The sequence below is a fragment of the Amphiprion ocellaris genome, chromosome 9 (assembly GCF_022539595.1).
Source record: "Amphiprion ocellaris isolate individual 3 ecotype Okinawa chromosome 9, ASM2253959v1, whole genome shotgun sequence".
NCBI classification, from domain to species: domain Eukaryota; kingdom Metazoa; phylum Chordata; class Actinopteri; family Pomacentridae; genus Amphiprion; species Amphiprion ocellaris.
The window spans coordinates 3036577-3058719 of record NC_072774.1 but is presented as its reverse complement, the minus strand read 5'-3'; the positions used below and the strand labels follow the sequence as shown (position 1 = coordinate 3058719).

Below are 22143 nucleotides of genomic sequence, written 5' to 3'. Positions count from 1 at the left end.
CTCTGATCGATCAATAAGTGACTCTTTACCTCCATAGGGTTGATGATGATGGTGAGCGCCGAGTCATCCCATTGGCTGCTGCCCTCCTTAGCCCCGCCCCTGGCGCCTTCGCCTCGGCGGTGGATGGAGCGGATCCGGAAGACGCCCAGGATCACCATGACGACCAGGAAGCCGACGCACACCATGATGATGACAGTAGCTGCTCCCGGTACCACTGTAACACAACGCGATGAGGTCAGACAACCACAACACAACAACATGACAGCAAAACAACAACAACATGACAACAACACAACAACAACATGTGGTCAGACAATAACAACACAACAACATGACAGCAAAACAACAACAACATGACAGCAAAACAATAACAACATGACAGCAAAACAACAACATGACAACACAACAACATGACAGCAAAACAACAACAACATGACAGCAAAACAACAACAACATGACAGCAAAACAACAACATGACAGCAAAACAACAACATGACAGCAAAACAACAACAACATGACAGCAAAACAACAACATGACAGAAACACAACAAGAAGAACGTGACAACTGTCATGTCAAACTCTTTTTTGTTTTGTTTCATGTCGTTTGTCGCATTTTTTGTCATTTTGTTTCTCACTTTTGTCATTTTGTGTCTCATTTTTCTAATATTTTGTCTTGTTTTTGTTGTTTTTTTGTCTGACTTTTGTCATTTTGACATGAAGTAAAATAGTACATCGTTCACTTCCAGATACCTGTGACTAAATGTTTTGTGCCTTTATAGACACTCTGTGTTCTGTAGGTTGTAATGTGTAAATGATAAACAGAGGCATAATGTTGTTGAAATTGAATTTCTTTTTCTTAAGAAATTTCAGGTTGTTCATAATGTTTTGTAAAAAGATAATTCGTTAAATGTGAGATTTTTTTGCACTAAAACAAAGGAAAAATATAGAGTTGTGGTTATTTATGGGTTATTATGCTGTGATTTTACTGGTCTGTTCCACTGGAGATCGAATTGGGCTGAATGTGGCTCCTGAACTAAAATGAGTTTGACTCTCCGGACATAGAAACACAGAGAAGATTTGAGAGTTTGTTCCTGCTGGTTTAAAGGAGTTATTCTGGATCTTGCGGTTTTAGTTCATGAATGAATTGTTGCTCTTTTTCTTGTCTAAAAGAGCCAGTGAACAAACAGGCAGACAGGACAGGTGTGTTACCTGAGTTACGGTGAGGGTTGGGCAGCGTGTGACCACTCAGCTCTCCGGCGTGATGCGACGGATGCAGGAACTGCTGCTGGGAGGCCAACAGGTGAGATGGGTGGTACAGGCTGTCCAGAGAGTGCAGGAAGTTCACCTGCAGGTGAGAAAACCCAGAAGAAGGAAGGCCTGATGAACTGGAACACACAAGAACCCAGAACCCAGTGATCTGACAGGTGAGTTCTGATTCTGATCCCTACATGAAGCTCCTCACCTCCAGAGTCAGCTCGTTGCTGGTGTATCTGCCGTTCATCTCGGAGCAGGACAAACGGAACCGCCGCTCGAATCGGGCCGAGCCTTTGGCCAGACGGTACCGGACAGAGCGCAGGACGTCTTCGTACACAGAGATGGACTCAGCTCCTGGTGAGAACATGGAGTCAAACAGAGCAGTCAGAAACAAGCCACAGTGGAGAAAAATGTCTCTGAATAAAGAAGATATTTTTCATCCCATTGAAACCAGTTAAAGACAGAATATAAAACTGTATTTTTACTCTGAGTGACTCCAGTTAAAGACTATATATGAATACATAATATAATAATATATAAAACTGTAGTTAAAGTATAGTTTTTCATGCGTACCTGTGATGGCGATGTAAGCCGTCGTGTTGATGATCTCCAGTCCTCGCTCTCGCACCACGTCCATGTCCACCAGAAGCTCCTCCCTCTCTGGGTTTAGCTCCTCCCCCAGCGGTTGGACCTCACAGCCATCCAAAGTGTGAGCAACGGCGTCAGACATCAGAGCTGAAACACAAAGAACATAACGAGCGTTTTCATATTGTATATTATATAGTATATATTTACTGTATTATATTATATATAGTATGTATGTACTATATACTATATACTATATATGTAAGATATTATATAGTGTCTATGTATTATATTATATATTATATCTGTATTATATTATATATAGCAAATATGTATTTTATACTATATAGTATTTATATAATACATTATATAGTATATATGTATAATATTATATATTGTATGTATGTATTATATACTATATAGTATGTATGTAATATATAGTATCTATGTATTGTATTACATATTATACAGTATATATGTATTCTATATGTATTGTACTATATAATATATAGTATGAATGTATATGTAGTATATATATATTATATATTATGTATGAATTATTACCTCCCCCCTCCATCCCCTGAGCTGCTGTATTCACGGCGTGAGACAGTGAACAGACGATCCGGAGCTCCGGGAACAGAGGAACACCGCGGGAACCTTCGAACTCGGGGGCAGGCCGGGCCAGATGAGGTCCGACTCCTGACAGGGAGATCTGAGGGGCGTCGGGCTGCAGGACCACCAGGTAACCTTCCAGCTGTTTGAGGGACAGGCAGCTCTCCTCATTGAAACATCTGCAGGGCAAAGACTGAATCATTTCCCTCATACAAAAACTGAGGTCCAGACTGAAGCATCTGTGGAGTCATGTACAGTCATGAACTCTCCATCCAGGGCCAGTGTGGCTGGTGTTTATGGTTTTTAATGAAATGTCTGACAGATATGAAAAAAAGAAAGAACAGCAATTGTCAACAGAGGACTTGAGTAATTTGTTTGTAAAGAGAGAAAACATCTGCAAAGAAAATAAAAAATGTTTGGGAAAGTTCAGAACTTTTCTCATACGGTGTAACACTGCCCTCCATCTTCCTCCTCTGATCACTGCGCCTACATTACCCATAATGCAACAGCTCAGTCTTCAGACTTCATTTTCAGACTTTTATTTTGGTATTTTCCACCCTGAACCAGAACCAGATCTGAGATTAAACACAGCCTGCCTCCACGTTTGAAGGTTTCAGTGAAGAAGCTGCTGCATGGAAACAATTCTACAGGAAGTTCAGTTACACCAGTGTTCTAGACAGTGTCGTTGTCATACAGCTGGCTTCAAGGAGAACCTTTAGACCAGGGCTATTCAATTAAAAATTCACTGGGGCTGGATTTTCAGACTAAGAACATGTGCTGGGCTGGATGTTTTTAGCAGACACTGAGCAAAGTTAACCATTTAAAACAAACACAAACAGATAAGATAACAAACACACTGGATGTTTATTAACGTATTGCCACATCCAAAAGGACATAAACATAATAGAAGAGCAGTACTTAAACTAAACCTGTGCTGAAATACTGCTTCTTTAAATTTTACATTTCAAACACACAACTTCAACACATTTTTATAGGTAAATATAAGCACAGGTTAAGGTGCATATGAACATAAAAACTAAGTGCAGATTAGAAACACCATCTTTTGTTTTGGTCACATCTCAAAGTGCATTAAAAAGTAACTTGGTTAACAGTAACTTTTCAGAACTTGAGACATTTTTCTTCTTTTGAAATAACAAAAAACAGAGTTTGTCCCTGTCCATATTTGGTCTCATCTGAGACAGTCACATCTTCAGTGCATATAATCAAAAAAATAAACAGTAGGCACAGTGATAGTTACTATCCCTTTGAAACAAAATAAAGCTGACATCAAAGTGCATAATAAAGTGCAACTAAGTGAAATAACTGTCAAAACAAAATGTCTTTCTTAAATATTAAACTTCTAATAAGTGAACAGAAAATAGTCACATAAATACATAAAACTACCTTTAGTGTCTGCTACAGCACGCTGCTTTGTTGCACTTACCATGTCTCGAAGACATCTGTGGCGAGAATGTTTGACGTGTCAGACCTGTTTGATAGCAGATGTCACACTCGTCTTAACTTTATCGTCCGTTAAAACTTCATCCACGACAGCCAACATGCAGTCCTTCACAGTTTCTGAGTCTGTGAACGGCCTCTTTTTCGTGGCCCTTTCCTGAGCTGTGCAGGTCCGCTTCATTGTAGTACAGCTCCGGTTGTAAGATGCAGTCAAACTCTGAATTATAGCCGCTCTCTCATGACATCCCTCGGGAAAGTTTGTCCGAAACGCGGCATATTTTTCCAACGTGGTGTCTTCGGACATTATAATCTTTCAGCGCTGCAAAGCATTCGTTGCAGAGTAAACACATTGGTTTGGCGTTCGGACTTGGTGATAAATAAATAAATACTTGTCAGTCCACGCAGGATTAAACCGATGGTTTTCCTCGCCGATTTGTCGTTTCAGGATAGAAAAATACATACTGCTATTTTCACCTGTATAGAACTGCTAATGTTTTTCAAACGCGTGTCCTCAACACAATGCATTGTGGGTTAGTTGCTGGGTTACGGTAAGTGTTGCATTCAATGTTCGCAATAATGTTGAAATTTTTGTAAGAACTTGTCGTCTCGAGGGTTGCTTTCGGGCCGCATGTGGCCCACGGACCGCTAGTTGAATAGGGCTGCTTTACATGGTTGGAAAGGGGTCATTGGGGGGTGGGCCAGTTGTGAGGGGCCTGTGGGCCGGATGTGGCCCGTGGGCCACCAATTGAATAGGCCCGCTTTAGACTGATGCCTTAGGGAAAATCTTCATGTTTCAAACAATGTCAAACACAAGAGAACATGAGGAACTGTGCAATCACCCAATAATCCTGTACCACCAGGACCCAGCATTGCTCCAACATGCTTATTAGTATTACTACTCTGCCAAGAAATGTGGTGGAGTTAGATGACGATCGGCGTACGTTTGTCCGTCTGTTATTCTGTCTGTGCACAACATTACTCAAAAACAGATGCACGGATTTGGATGAAATTTTCAGAGAAGGTCAGAAATGACACAAGGACCACGTGATTATATTTTGGCAGTGATGCAGCTTATAGTCTGGATCCACGGATTTGTTAAAGATTTCTGTATCATTGCCAGATAGCGGCACGGCGTCACTGTAACCATGACAACAAGTGAACACTACGTCAGCTGTCTGCTGATGATCACATGATTGTGATCCTACTACAAATCCACCACTGAGGACTTATCAGGACTTATTGGTCAGAAATGATCCAAGGAACAACTGATTAAATTGTGGGAGTGTTTCTGAGTCCCATCAATTCCTGCCGCCCGCTACATATTTAGGTCACGTGATTCGGTACATAACGTACACATGAAGAACACACACCTGTGCTCAGCGCTGGGTACATCTATATTAAGTGGCCACATTCTATTTTGTCATGATTCCTGATTTTCAATAACTAATAAACAAATGCTGGACTTCTGGCAATGCCATATGGAGGAATGAGCAGCCTTGGAGGAGGACTGCGCTCTCTGAGGGCTCTTCTTGTTCTTAAATGTAAGATGAGCTGCTGGATAGCCTGAAGTTAATTTCTCCAAGAGGATAAATAAATTATGAACAGAACTTCATGAACAGAACATGAATCCGTCTCCTGGTTCCACCGTCTGAACTTTGTGAAAATAGAAAACGTCATACTGCAGCAGCTCGTCTGTTACCGATTGAATGAAGCAGAAAGAGTAAATCACTAAAATTCTGCGTAATATTTGAGGATTAAGCAGAGAGTTGTGTTTCACTATCAGAGGAAGCAGCTGCTTCTATCAGCTGTTCAGCCATCTGGGTAACTGCTGGCCTCAAATCACTTTAATCTTCACACACGCAATAAAAACACACTCGAGCAGCACCCAAGAAAAAAAATAAAAAAATCTGTCCCTGACCTTGAATCTTAAAAACAGAGAGTGAGAAAAAAGCCCTGCAGCTCGGCCCGATAATCATTTTAATCTTATAAACATGCGACTGAAACAACGGCGCTGCAGGCAGCAGTAAAAATATCTGCACAGGCTGAATATAAATACAGATGCAGCTCACACAACGCTGGACTGGACTTCCCTGAATGAATATTTAATCAGCTAAAAGTGGCTGCAGTACCAGTGGTTCTGCTGAGCACTGACCCGGAAACACAGGACGGTTATTACCAGGTGATTCGCTGACAGGAGCCACAGCAACGCTGCTGCTCTGTCCGGAAAAACTGAATTCAATGGCAAAAATCCAACACTGTTTCTGTTTCATTCCTGCAATATTATCAGGAAAAGGTGAATTATTTACTGACACATTTACACAGATACAGTTAATGATGTGAGCAGCTTGAAGACTCTGAACCAAAAACCCGTCAAAGGGTTTAAAAGTCGTATTATCTTTAAAAATCATCAAACTGACACCATTTGTTATCCCCAAACTAAAAAAATGAATCATCAAGATTTTCTACTTTCTGGTCGTCTGTGATGTGTCGCCTCATCAGCAGAATGATCCACTTAAGAGCTTAAAATAGTGACATTTCATCTAAATCACTTTATTCTATGTATCTCATCAAAGATTCTCCAAAAATAAATAGTTTCAAGCAGATTCTGCAAAACCAGAACCTTCCTCCTAAATCTGGTTCTCCAGGACCGACTCAGCTGAGACCAACAAGGAAACATTCAGAGAGTTTCAGGTTGAACTGCAGGCAGTGTTTCCACAGAAAGACTGAGAAGAAAATCAAAGCTACTGGATAAATAAAATAAATGCAGCATGTCTCAGAAACAGTGAACAGAGGAGCAAGTTGTTGGAGATACATTCATCATGGTGAAACATCTTTCTACTGATGATGAGCAGAGTAGAGAGGAAAAGTCTGGAGAGGCTGGATAAAAGAAATAGAAAAACATCTACAGTATATTTTCCAGTGTTGGTAACACAATTTAAAAAAATATACAGTCAAGAAATTCAGCCTCTTTGTGATTTCACACTGAGAAGACATTTCTGAGTTCTCTCTAAAATGATAAGCACCAAACTAAATCCTTTAACAACATCCGCCGGTTATGAAAAAGGTCACGACACCTTCAGTTTATTCAGTCAGAGAAGTTCCACTGTGGCTGAGGTACAGAGATAAGATAGTCTCTGTTATCTCTGACATTTTCTCCACATAATCACGGCTTTCCTTATCTCAGCAGAGCCGAAGTCCACGTTTGAAGAGTTCAGTGTCAGAGCAGAAAAATCAGACTCTCACCAAACTGTTAGGTATTACTCAGATGTTGGAGCCTTTTTTAGTTTACTTTTGTTTTCATTGTGTGAATGTGGTTCGTGAGCAGATCTGTGCTGCAGCTACAAAACATTCTGACTTCAGTCTCTCTAAAACGGATTCATTTTGTGTTACTGTTGCATTGTATTTCTGCTTCTGTCTCAGTTTTCTTCACTGTGGTTCATTTTTCAATCTAAACTCCTGCAGCTCTGTGGAACCAGAACATCATGAAGAAGCAGAGAGAACTCAGAAATGATACAGCTAGAATGATGGAAAGCAGAAAAATAATTATTTATTTTAAAAATTGTAAAAAAAAAATATCAGAAATGTTGTTTCCAGGTTTTGTCCACAGATGTTAAAACTCTGAACCAATGTTGTCTCCTCATCCTGTAGATGTTTTTCTATCTCCATGTTTCCAGACTTTTCCTCTCTACTCTGCTCATCATCAGTAGAAAGATGTTTCTCCATGCTGAATGTATCTCCAACAACTTGCTCCTCTGTTCACTGTTTCTGAGCCATGCTGCATTTATTTGATTCATCTGGTAGCTTTGATTTTCCTCTCAGTCTCTTTGTGGAAACACTGCCTGCAGTTCAATCTAAGACTCTCTGAATGTTTGTCACTGCTGAGTCGATCCTGGAGAACCAGAACCAGGAGGAAGGTTCTGGTTTTACACAATCTGCTGCAAAAATGTTTTTTTCGCGTCTCAGTACCTGAGCGAGGTGGTGAGCTTCAGCGGCCGGACTCCTGGTGTGGCGAATCGTAGAGAGTTTCTGTAGGTGACCTGCTGCACTGCTCGATTAAAGCTCTCAATGTCATCGCCCTCCAGCACCAACACTGACTGGCTGGGATTCACATGAACCTGCAGGGACCAGCATGAAAATCCAGGTTTATATTCACATTTATATTCACATCACAGAGTCATGATTTCTGACAAAGCTAGTTTCTCTCTGCTCTCCAGAATCTCCTTCCTCGTCTCTGAGATTAAATTCCAGATGAGTTTTCTCTGTTTGGACTCAGTTCAGCGGACTGATGTGTTTCCAGAACAGGACTTCCAGAGTTAAAGTGCTGCAGGAGCTCTGGGAGCAGAGCAGCACCGACACTGCTAGACGTTAGATTTAAATCAGTTTTTGATTTTTATAGAAATTGTCTCTAAACTTTCTGATCCCAATCAAGAGATCAATGAGATACTTTATTTTGTAGAGACTATTTTTAAAGGTTGACTGTAATATCTTAGTGTTGTATCAATGATGATGATCTATGAAATGCACATAAGAAGTGAACCTGAGGCGTCACTCTGCTGCAGAGGAGGCAGCTGAAAAGCTTTGGTGAATAAAGTTTGGGTTCCCATAGATAACCACAGGTGTAAAATAAACTGTCTCTGATGTAAAAGCTGTGAAAACCAACTCAGGTTGTCATTTACATTAGATTAGATAAGAAAATCTTTATTGTACCAATTTGGGCAATTTGATTTGCAACAGCAGTCAACAACAAAATCCATACCATAAAAACAGTACAATACAATACATAGAAACATAGATACAAATAATATAATAATAAATGTCATCAGGTGAGTTATTCTGATCATATATGTCACCTACAGTGCAAGGACACGAGCCTCAAGCTTATTTAGAAACTCTAGAGCTGAGGGAACAAATGATCTGAGGTATCTGTTTGATCTGGCCCTCTTCAGGAAGGTATACCTCTTTCCAGATGGCATTTATTCATATGTTCATCATCTATTCATAATCAGACACTGATATGTTTGCTCAATTTCAGAAAAACAAATTGTGTTTTCAGGTTAAAGCTGCTTTTAATAATGTCACGGTTGTGAGATACACAAAAGGTTCAGGCCTTCATGAGGAGCTTAATCAAAGTGTGAATACAGACAGGGAGTTTCTGATGGACAGATTTCCATGTTGCAGTTCAGTGTTGGCTGTCAGAATATAAATATGTCTCCATTGTTCTTCTCTTTGACAGAGAAGCTGGACAGATGCATCAGATTCAAATTTACCAACAACCAGAATTCTGTCACTGCAAATGTCTTTTTTACTTCTCAGACCATTTGAGAATTGAAAATCTTTCTTTCTTTTTTTTTTTTTTTTTTACAGTTTCTGGTGGATAAATGGTGTATTTTATTTAAATAATCTGTTTCCAACCTGCTGCAGGGTTTCAGATGTTATTGTGAGCAGTTTTTCACCTTCATGCCGGAGCCGAGTGTCTCCAGGTCTCCGAAGTCCAGACCCTCCCTGCAGGCGTATAAACACTCGACAACGCTGTGAGGCTCCACGCTGCCGGGGCGCACCGTCACCCCCGACAACAGCCCATGGTAACCGCCAACATACCTGACTGAGGTGCGAACAACAGAACATCATCAGCCTCCAAACACTCCTGAACGACAGCAGCAGCAGCAACAGTGAAGCTCTGAGGTCACCTGAGTCTTTGCCTTCAGGGATGCTGTTGTTCAGAATCTCCTTCTGCTTCTCTTCAGGCTCTGCAGCAAAAACAGAAACAGTGAGGCTCTGAAAGCCGACTGAAAAGAACAGCCGAGGAGCTGAGAAGGAGACTGACAGCAGGAAAACATATCTATATAAATAAATAACCCGAGCAGCGCAGACGAGAGGCAGGAAAACTGTAGACGATGTTCAAACATGCAGCATCTCCTCATTATCCAGCAGCAGCTGCTGCGGCGCTCCTCAGACTGAGACGCTGGTTTTTTACTGCTAATTGGCAGCCAGAGTTCCCATTTTAACCAGCAGCTCAGTGTTACTGGCTGACGGCCGTCTGGCCTCCGAGTTGTTTTGCTGCCTGAATTATTAATAAGTCCGTTATATTATTAGCCCTCAAAGACACGACGCATCAAACACATTATAGTGATGGAGGGAAGCAGAAGCTGCCACAAACTGCAGCTACATCCTGTTTGCATTAATAAAATGCATCAAACAGTTGCAGCCTGGATGCATTAATGTTGTTTTGTGTCCTGTTTTTGTCACTTTGTGTCTCGATTTTGTCATGTTGTCTCTTTTTTGTCATTTTGGAGCTTGATTTTGCTGATTTCTGTCTTATTTTTGTCATTTTGCGTCTCATTTTTGTCATTTTGTGTCTCGTTTTTGTCATTGTGTCTCGTTTTTGTCATGTTGTGTCTCCTTTTTATCATTTTCTGTCTCATTTTTGTCATGCTGTTACTCGTTTTTGTAATGTTGTCTCATTTTTATCATTTTGTGTCTCGTTTTTGTCATTTTGCGTCTCGACTGTCGATCTGTGTCTCATTTTTGTAATTTTGTCTATCGTTTTTGTCATTTTGTGTCTCGTTTTTGTCGTTTTGTGTCTTATTTTGTCATTTTGTGTCTCGTTTTTGTCGTATTGTGTCTCAATTTTGTCATTTTGTGTCTCGTCTTTGTCGTATTGTGTCTCATTTTTGTTGTTTTGTGTCTTGTTTTTGTCTCGATTATGTCATTTTGTGTTTCGTTTCTATAATTTTGTGTCTGTTTTGTCGGTTTGTGTCTTGTTTTTCTTATTTTGTGTCTCGTTTTTGTTGTTTTGTGTGTTGTTTCTGTCTTTGTGACAGTTGTGTCTCTCTGTTGTCTCCTCATCCTGTAGATGTTTTTCTATCTCCATGTTTCCAGACTTTTCCTCTCTACTCTGCTCATCATCAGTAGAAAGATGTTTCACCATGCTGAATGTATCTCCAACAACCTGCTCCTCTGTTCACTGTTTCTGAGCCATGCTGCATTTATTTGATTCATCCAGTAGCTTCGATGTTCCTCTCAGATACTCATGTCATATCCGTTTTGTGTCTTATGTAGTTGTGTCTCGTTTTTGTCACTATGTCAGGAATAAACTGCACCATTCAGCTGCAGCCTGTTTGCATTAATTAACAGATTCTCACCCCAGCAGGCGCCGATGAACATCCTCTGGCGGGCCGCCGGGTTGGGTATCGCACCGTTGTCATGGATGAGGGCAGGGTCGAAGGTCACGCCGTCCACATAGAGGGTCACCGACGGAAACTGGACGCTGAGCGACAGGTGATGCCACTCGCTGTCACACACCTGGACGGACGAAACACAAAGGCAACATTAGACGGACGATCCGGAGGAAGAAACATCACATCATCCATCCGTCCATCCATCCATCCATCCATCATCTATACACCGCTTTATCCTCATTAGATGTCATGGGGGGCTGGAGTCTATCCCAGCTGACTTAGGATGAAGACAGGGGACACCTGGACAGGTAGCAATCACAGGACTACATATAGAGACAAACATTCACATTCACATCATTGAGCTGAAGCCCGATGCATTAATGTCATTTTGTGTCTTGTTTTTGTCCTTTTGTGTCTCATTTTTGTCATTTTGTGTCTCATTTTTGTCATTTTGTTCCACGTTTTTTTCGTGTTTTGTCTTGTTTTTGTCGTTCTGTCTCATTTTTGTCATTTTGTGTCTCATTTTTGTCATTTTGTTCCACGTTTTTTTCGTGTTTTGTCTTGTTTTTGTCGTTCTGTCTCATTTTTGACATTTTGTGTCTCGTTTCTGTCATTTTGTTTCTCGTTTTTGTCATTTTAAGTCTCATTTTTGTCGTTTTGTGCCTCGTTTTTGTCATTTTGTGTCTCATTTTAGGCATGTTTTGTCATTCTGTGTCTCGTTTTTGACATTTTGTGTCTCGTTTTTGTTGTTTTGTGCCTTGTTTTTGTTGTTTCGCGTCTCGTTTTTGTTGCTTTGTGTCTCATTTTTGTCATGTATTGTCTTGTTTTTGTCGAAAGTGCATACTCATATTCACACCTATGTACAATTTAGAGTCACCAATTAACCTCAGCATGTTTTTGGACAGTGGGAGGAAACCAAAGTACACAGAAAACCCACGCATGTACAGGGAGAACATGAAAACTCCACGCAGAAAGATCCCGGGAAAGCCGGGACGTGAACCAGGGATCTTCTAGCTGCAAGGACAAAGTTCTAACCACCAAGCCCCCATCACAGCATATTAACATTTAATTAAATTCAAAAATTCTGTTAGAAAATGTCTCCTGGGACTGAGTTATTTTTACATATCACATAATTCCTGATGCTGTTTGTGTTATTGGTGGCAGAGGAACCAGTTTAAACTACATTACAGGCTACTGCTCTAACTTTTAATATCTGAATTTGAGGATCCAAAATTAAAATGACAGATAGCAGCAATCAGAGTGTTTTTATTCCAGACTCTATCGCATCATTCCGACCAGAAAGATGACGCACGCAGCAAGTTTGAATGTGCAGTTTGAAGGTGGAAACACTGATTACTTCCGTCCTGACGAATCTTCCAGCAGATAAAAACACCATCTGGACATTTAACAAAGTAAAACGGTGGATTTTCCCCAGAGGAGGCATTAAAGTCCAACCAGAGGGTCACAGACGAACCTGAGATGATTAATGAGGGAGGAAACTAGAAGAAACTAAATCCTATTACACTGATCTGCTTTCCTTTGTGGCTGATTTTGCTTTTTTGCCAATTATTGGATTCTTCTATACCAGTTTCATAGATCAGAAGAAAAACGTCTCTTTGGTGGAACAGCTGAACCCAGTGAGTCTTTTCTGCCTGTGAGGCCAAAAGCCAGACTTTTAATCTGAGTTATACTTCAGAACTTCAGCTGAAGTTCTTCCCAGCACCAGTGAATATTTCATCACGTTTGTTTTGTTCTGGTGCAAACAGAAGGAAGACAATATGAGAGCGGTGACAGAGCAGGTTATCAGATATCCTGCTTCAGACAGAAGGATTTAACAAATCTTCTCTGCATCAGCTCAGCATCCCTTAATCCGAGTGACTTCAATCTGTCTGAACCTTCAGTCACAACAAACCACAGTCACAAAAACCACTAATTAAACAGACCTGTTCTGACGCTGTTAACCTCAAATAAAGCTGCGACGACGGATCCATTCATCAGTCTGACTCCTTTTTTCATAAAAACATTCTAAATTCTGTGAGTTCAGCTTCTTCAGTGTGAATATTTCCTGGTTTCTTTCCTCTGTGACAGTAAGCTGAAGATCTTTGGAAAAAACTAGACATTTGAAGAAGCTCTGATCCACATTTTTCATCATTTAAAGACATTTTAGAACCAAAACAGCTGATAGATTTATCAGTTTAAGTAATTTTTCAATAATAACAGTCTAAATTCTGTGATTTCAGTTTCTTCAGTGTGAATATTTTCTGGTTTCTTTCCTCTATGACAGTAAACTGAAGATGTTTGCCCTCAAATGAACCTTCATCAAACCAAACTCCATTAGAAAAACTTCAAATTTAAATCCATTCAGAAAACGTTATGAATAAATCCGATTTTTAGCTCTGATTTGGTCATCTCCAGCAGGTTATATGATGAATTTCTGCCAAGAGTTTTCATTATTTCCTCCTCTGTGACAGTAAACTGAAGATCTTTGGACTAAACAAGACATTTGAGGAAACTCTGATCGATATTTTTAACATTTTCTGACATTTCAGAGACCAAACAGCTGATTATTGATCCAGAAAACCATCAACAGATTAATCGTCCAGTGGTTTGTTTGTGCTGTGACGTGATTTTTGTTGTGAATTCCAGAGAAACTACAGTTAAATCTGTATTTTTGGCCTCTTTTGGGCAACAGCTAAGAAATAAACGTCCATCAGTGCCATAAAACCAAAGGGGATGTCTTTTAAAAGACTACAACATCTAGAACTGCAATGATTCATCAATGAAGTTGGCAACTAATAAATTATTTACCATCTGTTTTGATAATTGATTTATCAGTTTAGGTTGTTTTTTTTTTAAATAACAGTCTACACAGTCTAAATTCTTTGATTTCAGCTTCTTCAATGTGAATATTTTCTGCTTTCTTTCCTCTGTGACAGTAAACTGAAGATCTTTGGACTAAACAAGACATTTGAGGAAACTCTGATCCACATTTTTCATAATTTTCTTACATTTTAGAACCAAAACAGCTGATCGATTAATCCAGAAAATCTACAGTTAAACTGATAATCAGCTGCAACTCTACAATAAGCCTTCATGAAACCAGACTTTACGAGAAGAAGTTCCAGCTTAAACCCAGACAGAAGGTTCAGGATGAGTCCTGATCTTTAGCTCTGATTTGTGCCTAGATAGATAGATAGATAGATAGATAGATAGATAGATAAATAGATAGATAGATAGATAGATAGATAGATAGATAGATAGATAGATAGATAGATAGATAGATAGATAGATAGATAGATAGATAGATAGATAGATAGATAGATAGATAGATAGATAGATAGAGTCTAAATTCTGTAATTTCAGCGTCTTCACTGTGAATATTTTCTGGTTTCTCTCACAGTAAACTGAAGATCTTTTTCCACTAAATGTTCAGTTTGCTCTCCAAGAGAAACAGGAAGTTGGTTCCATTTTACTTCCTGTTGTAGAAACTACCTCCACGAAGCTGATTTTGTGGATATGATTCATGTTTAAAGCCTGCTGACAGGCAACATGAGCTGGCTTCTGATTAAAATCCTGTCTTTTATCTAATAATCGTCCGACTGTATCAGGTCACAGCAGGTCTCTGGGTTTTAGAAACAAAAACGATTGAATTTCCTCGGTTTCGGCCGATTTCCAGACAGAAAACAGAAGAAGCTCCACTGACCTGCTCCAGCTTCCACAGGAACTTCACGGGCCGAGCAGCCGAGACGTCGGGCCAGTAGAAGAGCGAGAGGCGGCAGCCGTGGACGGACAGCGAGTAGTGGGAGAAGGAGTCATCTGTGGAGCAGAACTCGTGTTAATCACAGCTCTGATCAGCTTTAATATTCAGTTTCAGGGTGTTTCATGTCAGATACAAACTCTGCTCCTGTAATTGAAGCTGTGAAGCTGGAAGGTTTTACTAAATTATCACACGGTTTTGTATTAAATACCTTCAAATTCTAGCAAAACAAAGGCTGGAGGACCTGTTTATGGAGGCTGTTGTAATGTGATTTAATGTTTACTTCAGTTTAATATTTACTGTTCAGCAGATTTAAAACATGCAATGAAGCTTTTTCACAGGAAAGTTAACAGAAATGAAAAATGATATAAATTAAAAATTATGCATTGATGTTAGTTTAGTTTCAAGCTAACTGTTATTCTCATTATCAAAGAATCTCTTGGTTTTCTTTGGAAATAACTGATCGGTCGTTTTACATGCAAATCCCCTGAAACTCAAGGTGATTCTTTGAGATTGTTGGTTTAATTTGAACATGTCAAAATCTAACTATTTCCACTGAAGCTGAATGATTTGGAGAAAAAATATATGTGAATGCTCTGACAGATATTTTAATTAGAATTATGAAATGAATTAAATCCAGCACCAGTCCAGGATTCACTGTTTTATATATTTAAACATGTGATGGAGCATCAATATATACTATAAATAACCCTAACAACCCAAACACACAGCTATATATGACCTAGTTATTTTATTATATAGTTATGCTATATTTGTATAGATGCGATATGTGTCACCCCAGGTGTGTGAAGCAGCGTTACCACAAGTCTCTCCTTCCTCCTGGCATCAGACTTTATAATCAGCATTGATCCCAACACACCACACACTCACTCACATAATGTCACTTAGCCAACCGTCATGTCCAATAAACCAAAGTGCAATTCATTCATGCGAATATTCTTCACTTTTAACACAATGTAGCATTAGAACACAGGAGTGATGGTTGCTGGAAATGTTCCTCTGTACCTCTATGGAGATATTCCATTAAAAATCAGCTGTTTCCAGCTACAATAGTCATTTACCACATTAACAATGTCTACACTGGATTTATCATTCAGTTAATGTTATTTTCATTGAAAAAAAGCTACTTTTCTTTCAAAAATAAACACATTTCAAAGTGATTCCATATTTTGGAACAGGAGCGTACATGCTATCTATAACTGTAACCCACAACACTCTATAAAACCTCAGACTCTCAGTTTAAACTCAGAAACTCTGAAAAACATCAATCTGAACTTTAAGTTTTGCTGATTTTGTTCTTTCTGTTTGTGATTCTGATGTGAAGCTGAAATCAATTTTTGAGTTCTGAACCCAACCAGAGCCTGGTTCTGAAGGTGACCCACCGTTCTTCACGGTGCTGCACACGATGGTCTCCTCCTCTTTGCGATTTCCTCGGGTCTGAGTGGCGGCGGGCTGGATGTTGGCTCCGCCCCTCCGCATCCACAGCTGCAGGGTGAAGTGGTCACCTGTCAGCGCTGAGACCACCGAGTCCGGCACCACGGCGACGTGATTGGACCCGTTGAAGGAGAAGACGAGGGAGGAGTCGGAGGAGGGCAGCGTGGGCAGCGCCGAGGTCCAGTTGGCTGCAGGAGACGGTGGCGGGAGGAGGTCCACTTCTCCACGGACCGCACCTGAAGAACCAACACAGCTGATAGAACCGGTTCTGACTCCCAGCGAGCCGACCATGTTCAGCTGAAACCCAGGACTCACCGCAGAGCCGGCGCACCGATCGGTCCGAGTAGCTGTCCCGGTCACAGCCCTTCCCGATGTGTCCGGTCTGCAGCTCTACGGTGGCCTGGATGTTCCACACCGTCTCCTCACAGGTCTCCAGGTGCAGGCTGGGAAACAGAGGGATGCTGCCCGACCCGGGGGTGTACTCGACCCGCTTGGTCCATCCTGGGAAACATGGAAACATGGTCGGTCAGCTTCTGGTCCGTGTTCAGCAGATGTTTGTGTTCAATCATTAAAGTCTTTGTCAAACTGTTTCCTCAAGACGTGTTCATGCATTTTCTTATGAAGGTCAAGAAAGTCTTTAGTGTCCAGTATGAACAAGACCAGTCAAAAGTCTGGATGCACCTTCTCATCTAATGGTTTCTAGTTATTTCAATTATTTTCTACATTGTGGATTAATACTGAAGACGTCAAAACTATGAAAGAACCCATTTGAACGTCAAGAGTGAGCCAAGCTGTCATCAAAGCAAAAGGGGCTACTTTAAAGAATCTAAGATCTAAAACATATTCTGGGTTGTTGAACCCTTTTTTGTTTACTACATAATTCCATATGTGTTCATTCATAGTTTTGATGCCTTCAGTGAGAATCTACAATGTAAATAGTCGTGAAAATAAAGAGAAACCCTTAAATGAGAAGATGTGTCCAAACTTTTGACTGGTAGTGTACATGAAATTTACCTTATAAAATATGCCTGTATCAGCTTCAGCACTGCTTTGAACCTCTAAACCCTAAAACCTACCAGCAGGTTTGAAAGACGTTATACATTCAAAAATGGTCAAAAATCATCATTTATTAGAAAAAAAAACCAATCTTTTTTTCCCCTATAAAAATTCATTCAAAATGAAATGTTTGCAGTAAATTCTGTGAATTCTGGATGTAATCATGTAGTTAAATATCTGAAGTTTGAGAAGACAACATTAGTTTAACATCTGTGGAAACATGTTGGATGATGGTTCCAAGTTTTTACATTTTCATAAAAAAAATAATCAAAGAAAGGTTTTCCATCATTTTGACAGAAGACATCTCTGAGTTCTCTTTCTTTCTTCATGTTGTTCTGGTTCCACAGAGCTGCAGGACTTTAGATCAAAAAATGAACCACAGTGAATAAAAATGAGAGAAACTGGAGTTCAGAGGTTTAAAACACGGTTCTGGATCAGAACATTTAGAGGTTCTTCATCAGCTGCGGTCGCCACAGTTCCATCCATAAAGTCAGAACTGAAACCTGATCAGAGCTATTGATCGTGAAGATCAGGATGGAGACAAAAGTGATCAGAAAACAGACGACTGATTGATTGATTGATTGATTGATTGATTGATTGATTGATTACCGATCCAGCCGGGTTTGCACGATGGTTTGACCGTGACCACGACCTGAGCGTCGGCCTGAGCCCGGTTCTTCCCGCAGTCAAAGGCGGTGACCCAGAAGGTGTAAACACGTTCGCGCTTCGAATCCAACGGCTCCGTGTTCTTGATGTTTCCTTGGAGATGAAAGAGAGAAAAGAAAGAAGGAGGAGGTTAGTCATCATCTCTGCTGCGTCATAAATTATACAGAGCAGCACCGGCCTGAAACAAACGGAAAACAGACAATAAAACATCTGAACACGACCGAACAAAAGGTCTCTGTCTGCGATACCAGTCTGACCCGAAGCAGAGTCAGGACGGTTCTGCAGAGTCACGCTGAAGAAACGCTGAGTCACTTTACAGCAAGATCCAAGAAGCTGCAGAACAAAAACTACTTTTATCAAATCTGCTGACAGAACAATCGTCTGTTTTCTACCTGAGAACAGCATCAGTCTCTGAAGTAAAGGTTCTACAGAACACAGAGCAGGACACATCAGCTGGACGTTTCAGTGACCAACACTCCTGACTTTGGCGGGAGATCGGAGGTTCAAATCCCGGTCAGGGAGGAGGACGCTCAGTGATGCCCCGCCTCCCTACCTGCTGCTGTATCTACCCTCAGATGTACGTCGCTTTGGATAAATGAAACAGAATCAGCAGTCTGACATCACAGCTCTGACATCATCTCACCGTCGTTGTCGATGGCGAAGGGCACGTTGGGCGTGATGATGTCATAGAAGCAGATCTGGCTGTACTGCGGCGAGCAGTCGGCGTCCAGAGCCTCGACCCGGACGATCCGGTCGAACAGACGTCCTTCTGGGACCGAAGCCTCGTAGCGGCGCTCCACGAACACCGGAGAGAATTCATTAACATCATTCACACGGACATGTACGGTGGCCCTGAGGGACAAACAGCAGAGACGCATCACTGCAGCAGCAGCAGCGCAGACACGAAATATCTGATTTAAAAACGGCTTAAATCAGTGTTAGAAACATTAAAATATCTGCTCTAGAAACAGGTGAAATTATTGTTAGAAATGTTAAAATATCTGGTTTAAAAAGAGGCTAAATTATTGTTAGGAATATTAAAATATCTGTTTTAAACACAGGTTAAATCAGTGTTAGAAACATGAACATAACTGCTCTAAAAACAGATTAAATACTGTTAGAAACATGGAAATGTGGTTATAGTTCTTGTTCGGAGGTGAAACTGGTGGTTCTGGTTCTGACTTGTGGGACTTCTTGCTGTTGACTCCGTCTGGACCCTCTCCACAGTCGTAGGCCTGGATGGTGAAGCTGTGTTCTCTCTGACTCTCGCAGTCCAGCGGCTCTTTGGACCGAACCAGACCCTCGCCGGTGGAGCGATCCAGAACCACCGCCTCAAACTGGACCGAGCCGGAACCGGAGGGACCGTTGTGGACCCGGAACCCACAGATTTCACCTGAGAGGAGGGCAAACAGTCAGACTTCATGATGGGAACAAACGATTTTTGACATAAAAAGCCTGAAACCTTTTGTCATTTTATGTCTTGTTTTTGTCATTTTATGTCTTGTTTATGTCGTTTTGTGTCTTGTTTTTGTTGTTTTATGTCTTGTGTTTGTTGTTTTGTGTGTTTCTGTCATTTTGTGTCTTGTTTTTGTCATTGTATGTCTTGTTTGTCGTTTTGTGTCTCATTTCTGTCATTTTGTATCTTTTTTTTGTTTTGTGTCTCGTTTCTGTCATTTCATTGTCATTTTGTGTCTTGTTTTTGTCTTTTTGTCTTGCTTTTGTCATTTTATGACTTGTCGTTTTGTGTCATTTTGTGTCTCACTTTTGTCATTTTGTGTCTTATTTCTGTTGTTTACATCATGGGACAGTTTTCCTAAAGAATGTGTAGAACAAAGCTATGTCCTCTCTTCTATTTTCCATATTTTCATCCCATTGTCAGTCTTGATTGAATGTCTCTCTCTACCTCATTATCAGGATCAGACTAATTCTTTGGACTGTTTTCCATCAGTCAGTTTGTCCTCTTGGTCAGCAGTAACAGCAGCTAAATATCTAGCTTCTACTGCTGAGAAAAAGATCACATTAGCATGGATTAGCAACCCTGTTACTGTGATTAGAGTAGGGTTAGCAAACAACACAGAAAACATGGAATAAAAATGGTACCATTGGTGTGGAAGCTGAGCCAATTAATACCCATTATTGATCAATATGGAGCAGAAAACTGGAAAAGAGAAGCTTTATTTTTCAAACATTTTGAAGCCCAGATGTCTTCCAATCCTGGAATGACCCAGAAACATCCTGCATTAAAAATGCTTGATTCTGCTGTTGAGCTACCTGAGTAGAACATTCAGCAGATTTACATCCTCCAGAGAGCAGAGCAGATATTATCCTGAGACCCTTTAAGTGGTGCTTTATTCCAGGCAGGGCTTCATTATCAGACAGAATAAAACAGATTTCAGATCAAATAAAACCCTGAAGAGGAGCTGATCTTTCTGGGCGGTTCGTGCTCAAACCTCTCATTTCTTCCTGACAGTGGCTCAGTATATTTCAGGGGGCTCTGCAGTAATTCCATAATTTGACTGAACAGTTATTTCCAGGCCTGCGAGTCGAACACGATAACCTGATTTCATTGGGCTGCAGAGCTGCTGCTGTGGAGGCTTGAATTACACTATGAGGGTCTAAAAATAGTGGACTGAACACACGTTAATGTGGAGAAGCTCTGCTGGGGAACATGGCAGCGTTTAAAGTCCGGTTACCAGCGTAATGCAGCGGAGCGTCTTTGTCCAGGGCAAACAGAGGAGGGTTCAGCAGCACCGTGTTGTCGTTCTCCATCACGATCCCTTGGTACTCCGTCTCGATCCAAGGCTTGTGCTTATTGGCTGACGGCAGAGAACAGAGGCTTTGGGTTAAACGGAGCAATTAGAAGGAACCAAACAGTCTATTTTTAACTCTGCATTATGGCTGCGGGTTAGCAAGAGGAACCACAAAGACTCTCAGCTTTAACCTCTTTCTCATGAACCTGCAGAAAAACAAAATCCAGCGAATTTCGCTGGATTTTGGTTGATTTTTTTCTGAATGTTGTTAAAGAAAATCTTAGAAGTTTTACTGATATATATGGAATCACTTTAGATATTTTTAGGATTTTTTTGGAAGATTTTTACTCATTTTTTGAAAATATTGACAAGAATTTTCTTGCCAAATTTGGGGGATTTTTTTAAAATAAAACTTTTAAGGGGAACTTTTACGGAATTATTGGAATTTTATTCCTCAAGGTTTTTCCAAATTTTCAGACATTTGGGGAATTTTTTTGCAGATTTTTTGGATTTTTTTCAGACAAGGAAACAATATTTTTTGGTGCCTGTAAATGAGGACAACAGGAGGGTTAAACTACAGTCTGTCACTGCAGCTTCTTCATTTGGAACATTTTCTGGGTTCTTTTCCCTCTTATAACAGGAAATTTAACAAAAAATCTATCAATAAATTTAGAAAAACATTCAGAACAATCATTAGAAGCATCTCTTGTATTAACCAGGAACTAGAAACTGTTTCTCAGCTGATTTTTAAATAAAATAATCGTGTTTTACAACATTTTACAATCAAACTGTGAGAGGATTTTACAGTTTCCTACATGAAATAAGTAAAAATCTCGTGGTTGAACTTCAAACTGTTCACTATATTGGCACTATCTTAGCTGCTTCATGATCCAAAAACACAACTTACAAAGCTACCTGCCAAGATCTTAGGAATCTGAGGACTTTGGGAAACTCTGATCCACATTTTACTTCACTTTTTTGACATTCCATAAATAATGGGCCGTGAGAGTCGTGGTTAGTTACTCTGCATGGTTTAACCCTCCCGTTGTCTTCATTTACAGGAAGCAAAAAATACTGTTTCCTTGACAAAAAAAATACAGAAATTCAGCCAAAAAATTTCCCAAATTTCTTAAAAGTTCCAGTAAATTCCAGTAATTCCTTCAGAATTTTCCTTAAAAGTGTTATTTAAAAAAAATAAATAAATTTGGCAAGAAAATTCTTGTAAATATTTTCAAAAAATTAGTAAAAATCTTCTTAAAGTGATTACATATATATCAGTAAAATTTCTAATATTTTCTTTCAGAACATTCAGAAAAAAATCTACCAAAATCCAGCGAATTTCGCTGGATTTTGGTTCATTTTTTTGTGAATG

General features: G+C 40.1%; 1 protein-coding gene across 1 annotated transcript in view; it reads right to left on the bottom strand.

The window, feature by feature from the left end:
* The window catches only part of clstn3 (calsyntenin 3), a 28323-nt gene that overhangs the window by 2001 nt on the left and 4179 nt on the right, over positions 1-22143 (bottom strand). The window contains exons 3-18 of the mRNA XM_055013914.1: positions 20715-20837; positions 19204-19414; positions 18665-18873; positions 17965-18114; positions 16615-16800; positions 16248-16535; positions 14791-14903; positions 11052-11211; positions 9602-9656; positions 9363-9516; positions 7876-8024; positions 2404-2630; positions 1828-1989; positions 1463-1608; positions 1210-1345; positions 30-214 (exon numbers count right to left, since the gene is read on the bottom strand). Of these exons, the coding sequence (XP_054869889.1) occupies positions 30-214; positions 1210-1345; positions 1463-1608; positions 1828-1989; positions 2404-2630; positions 7876-8024; positions 9363-9516; positions 9602-9656; positions 11052-11211; positions 14791-14903; positions 16248-16535; positions 16615-16800; positions 17965-18114; positions 18665-18873; positions 19204-19414; positions 20715-20837 (2654 nt within the window). The remainder of the gene's footprint in view (positions 1-29; positions 215-1209; positions 1346-1462; positions 1609-1827; positions 1990-2403; positions 2631-7875; positions 8025-9362; positions 9517-9601; positions 9657-11051; positions 11212-14790; positions 14904-16247; positions 16536-16614; positions 16801-17964; positions 18115-18664; positions 18874-19203; positions 19415-20714; positions 20838-22143) is intronic.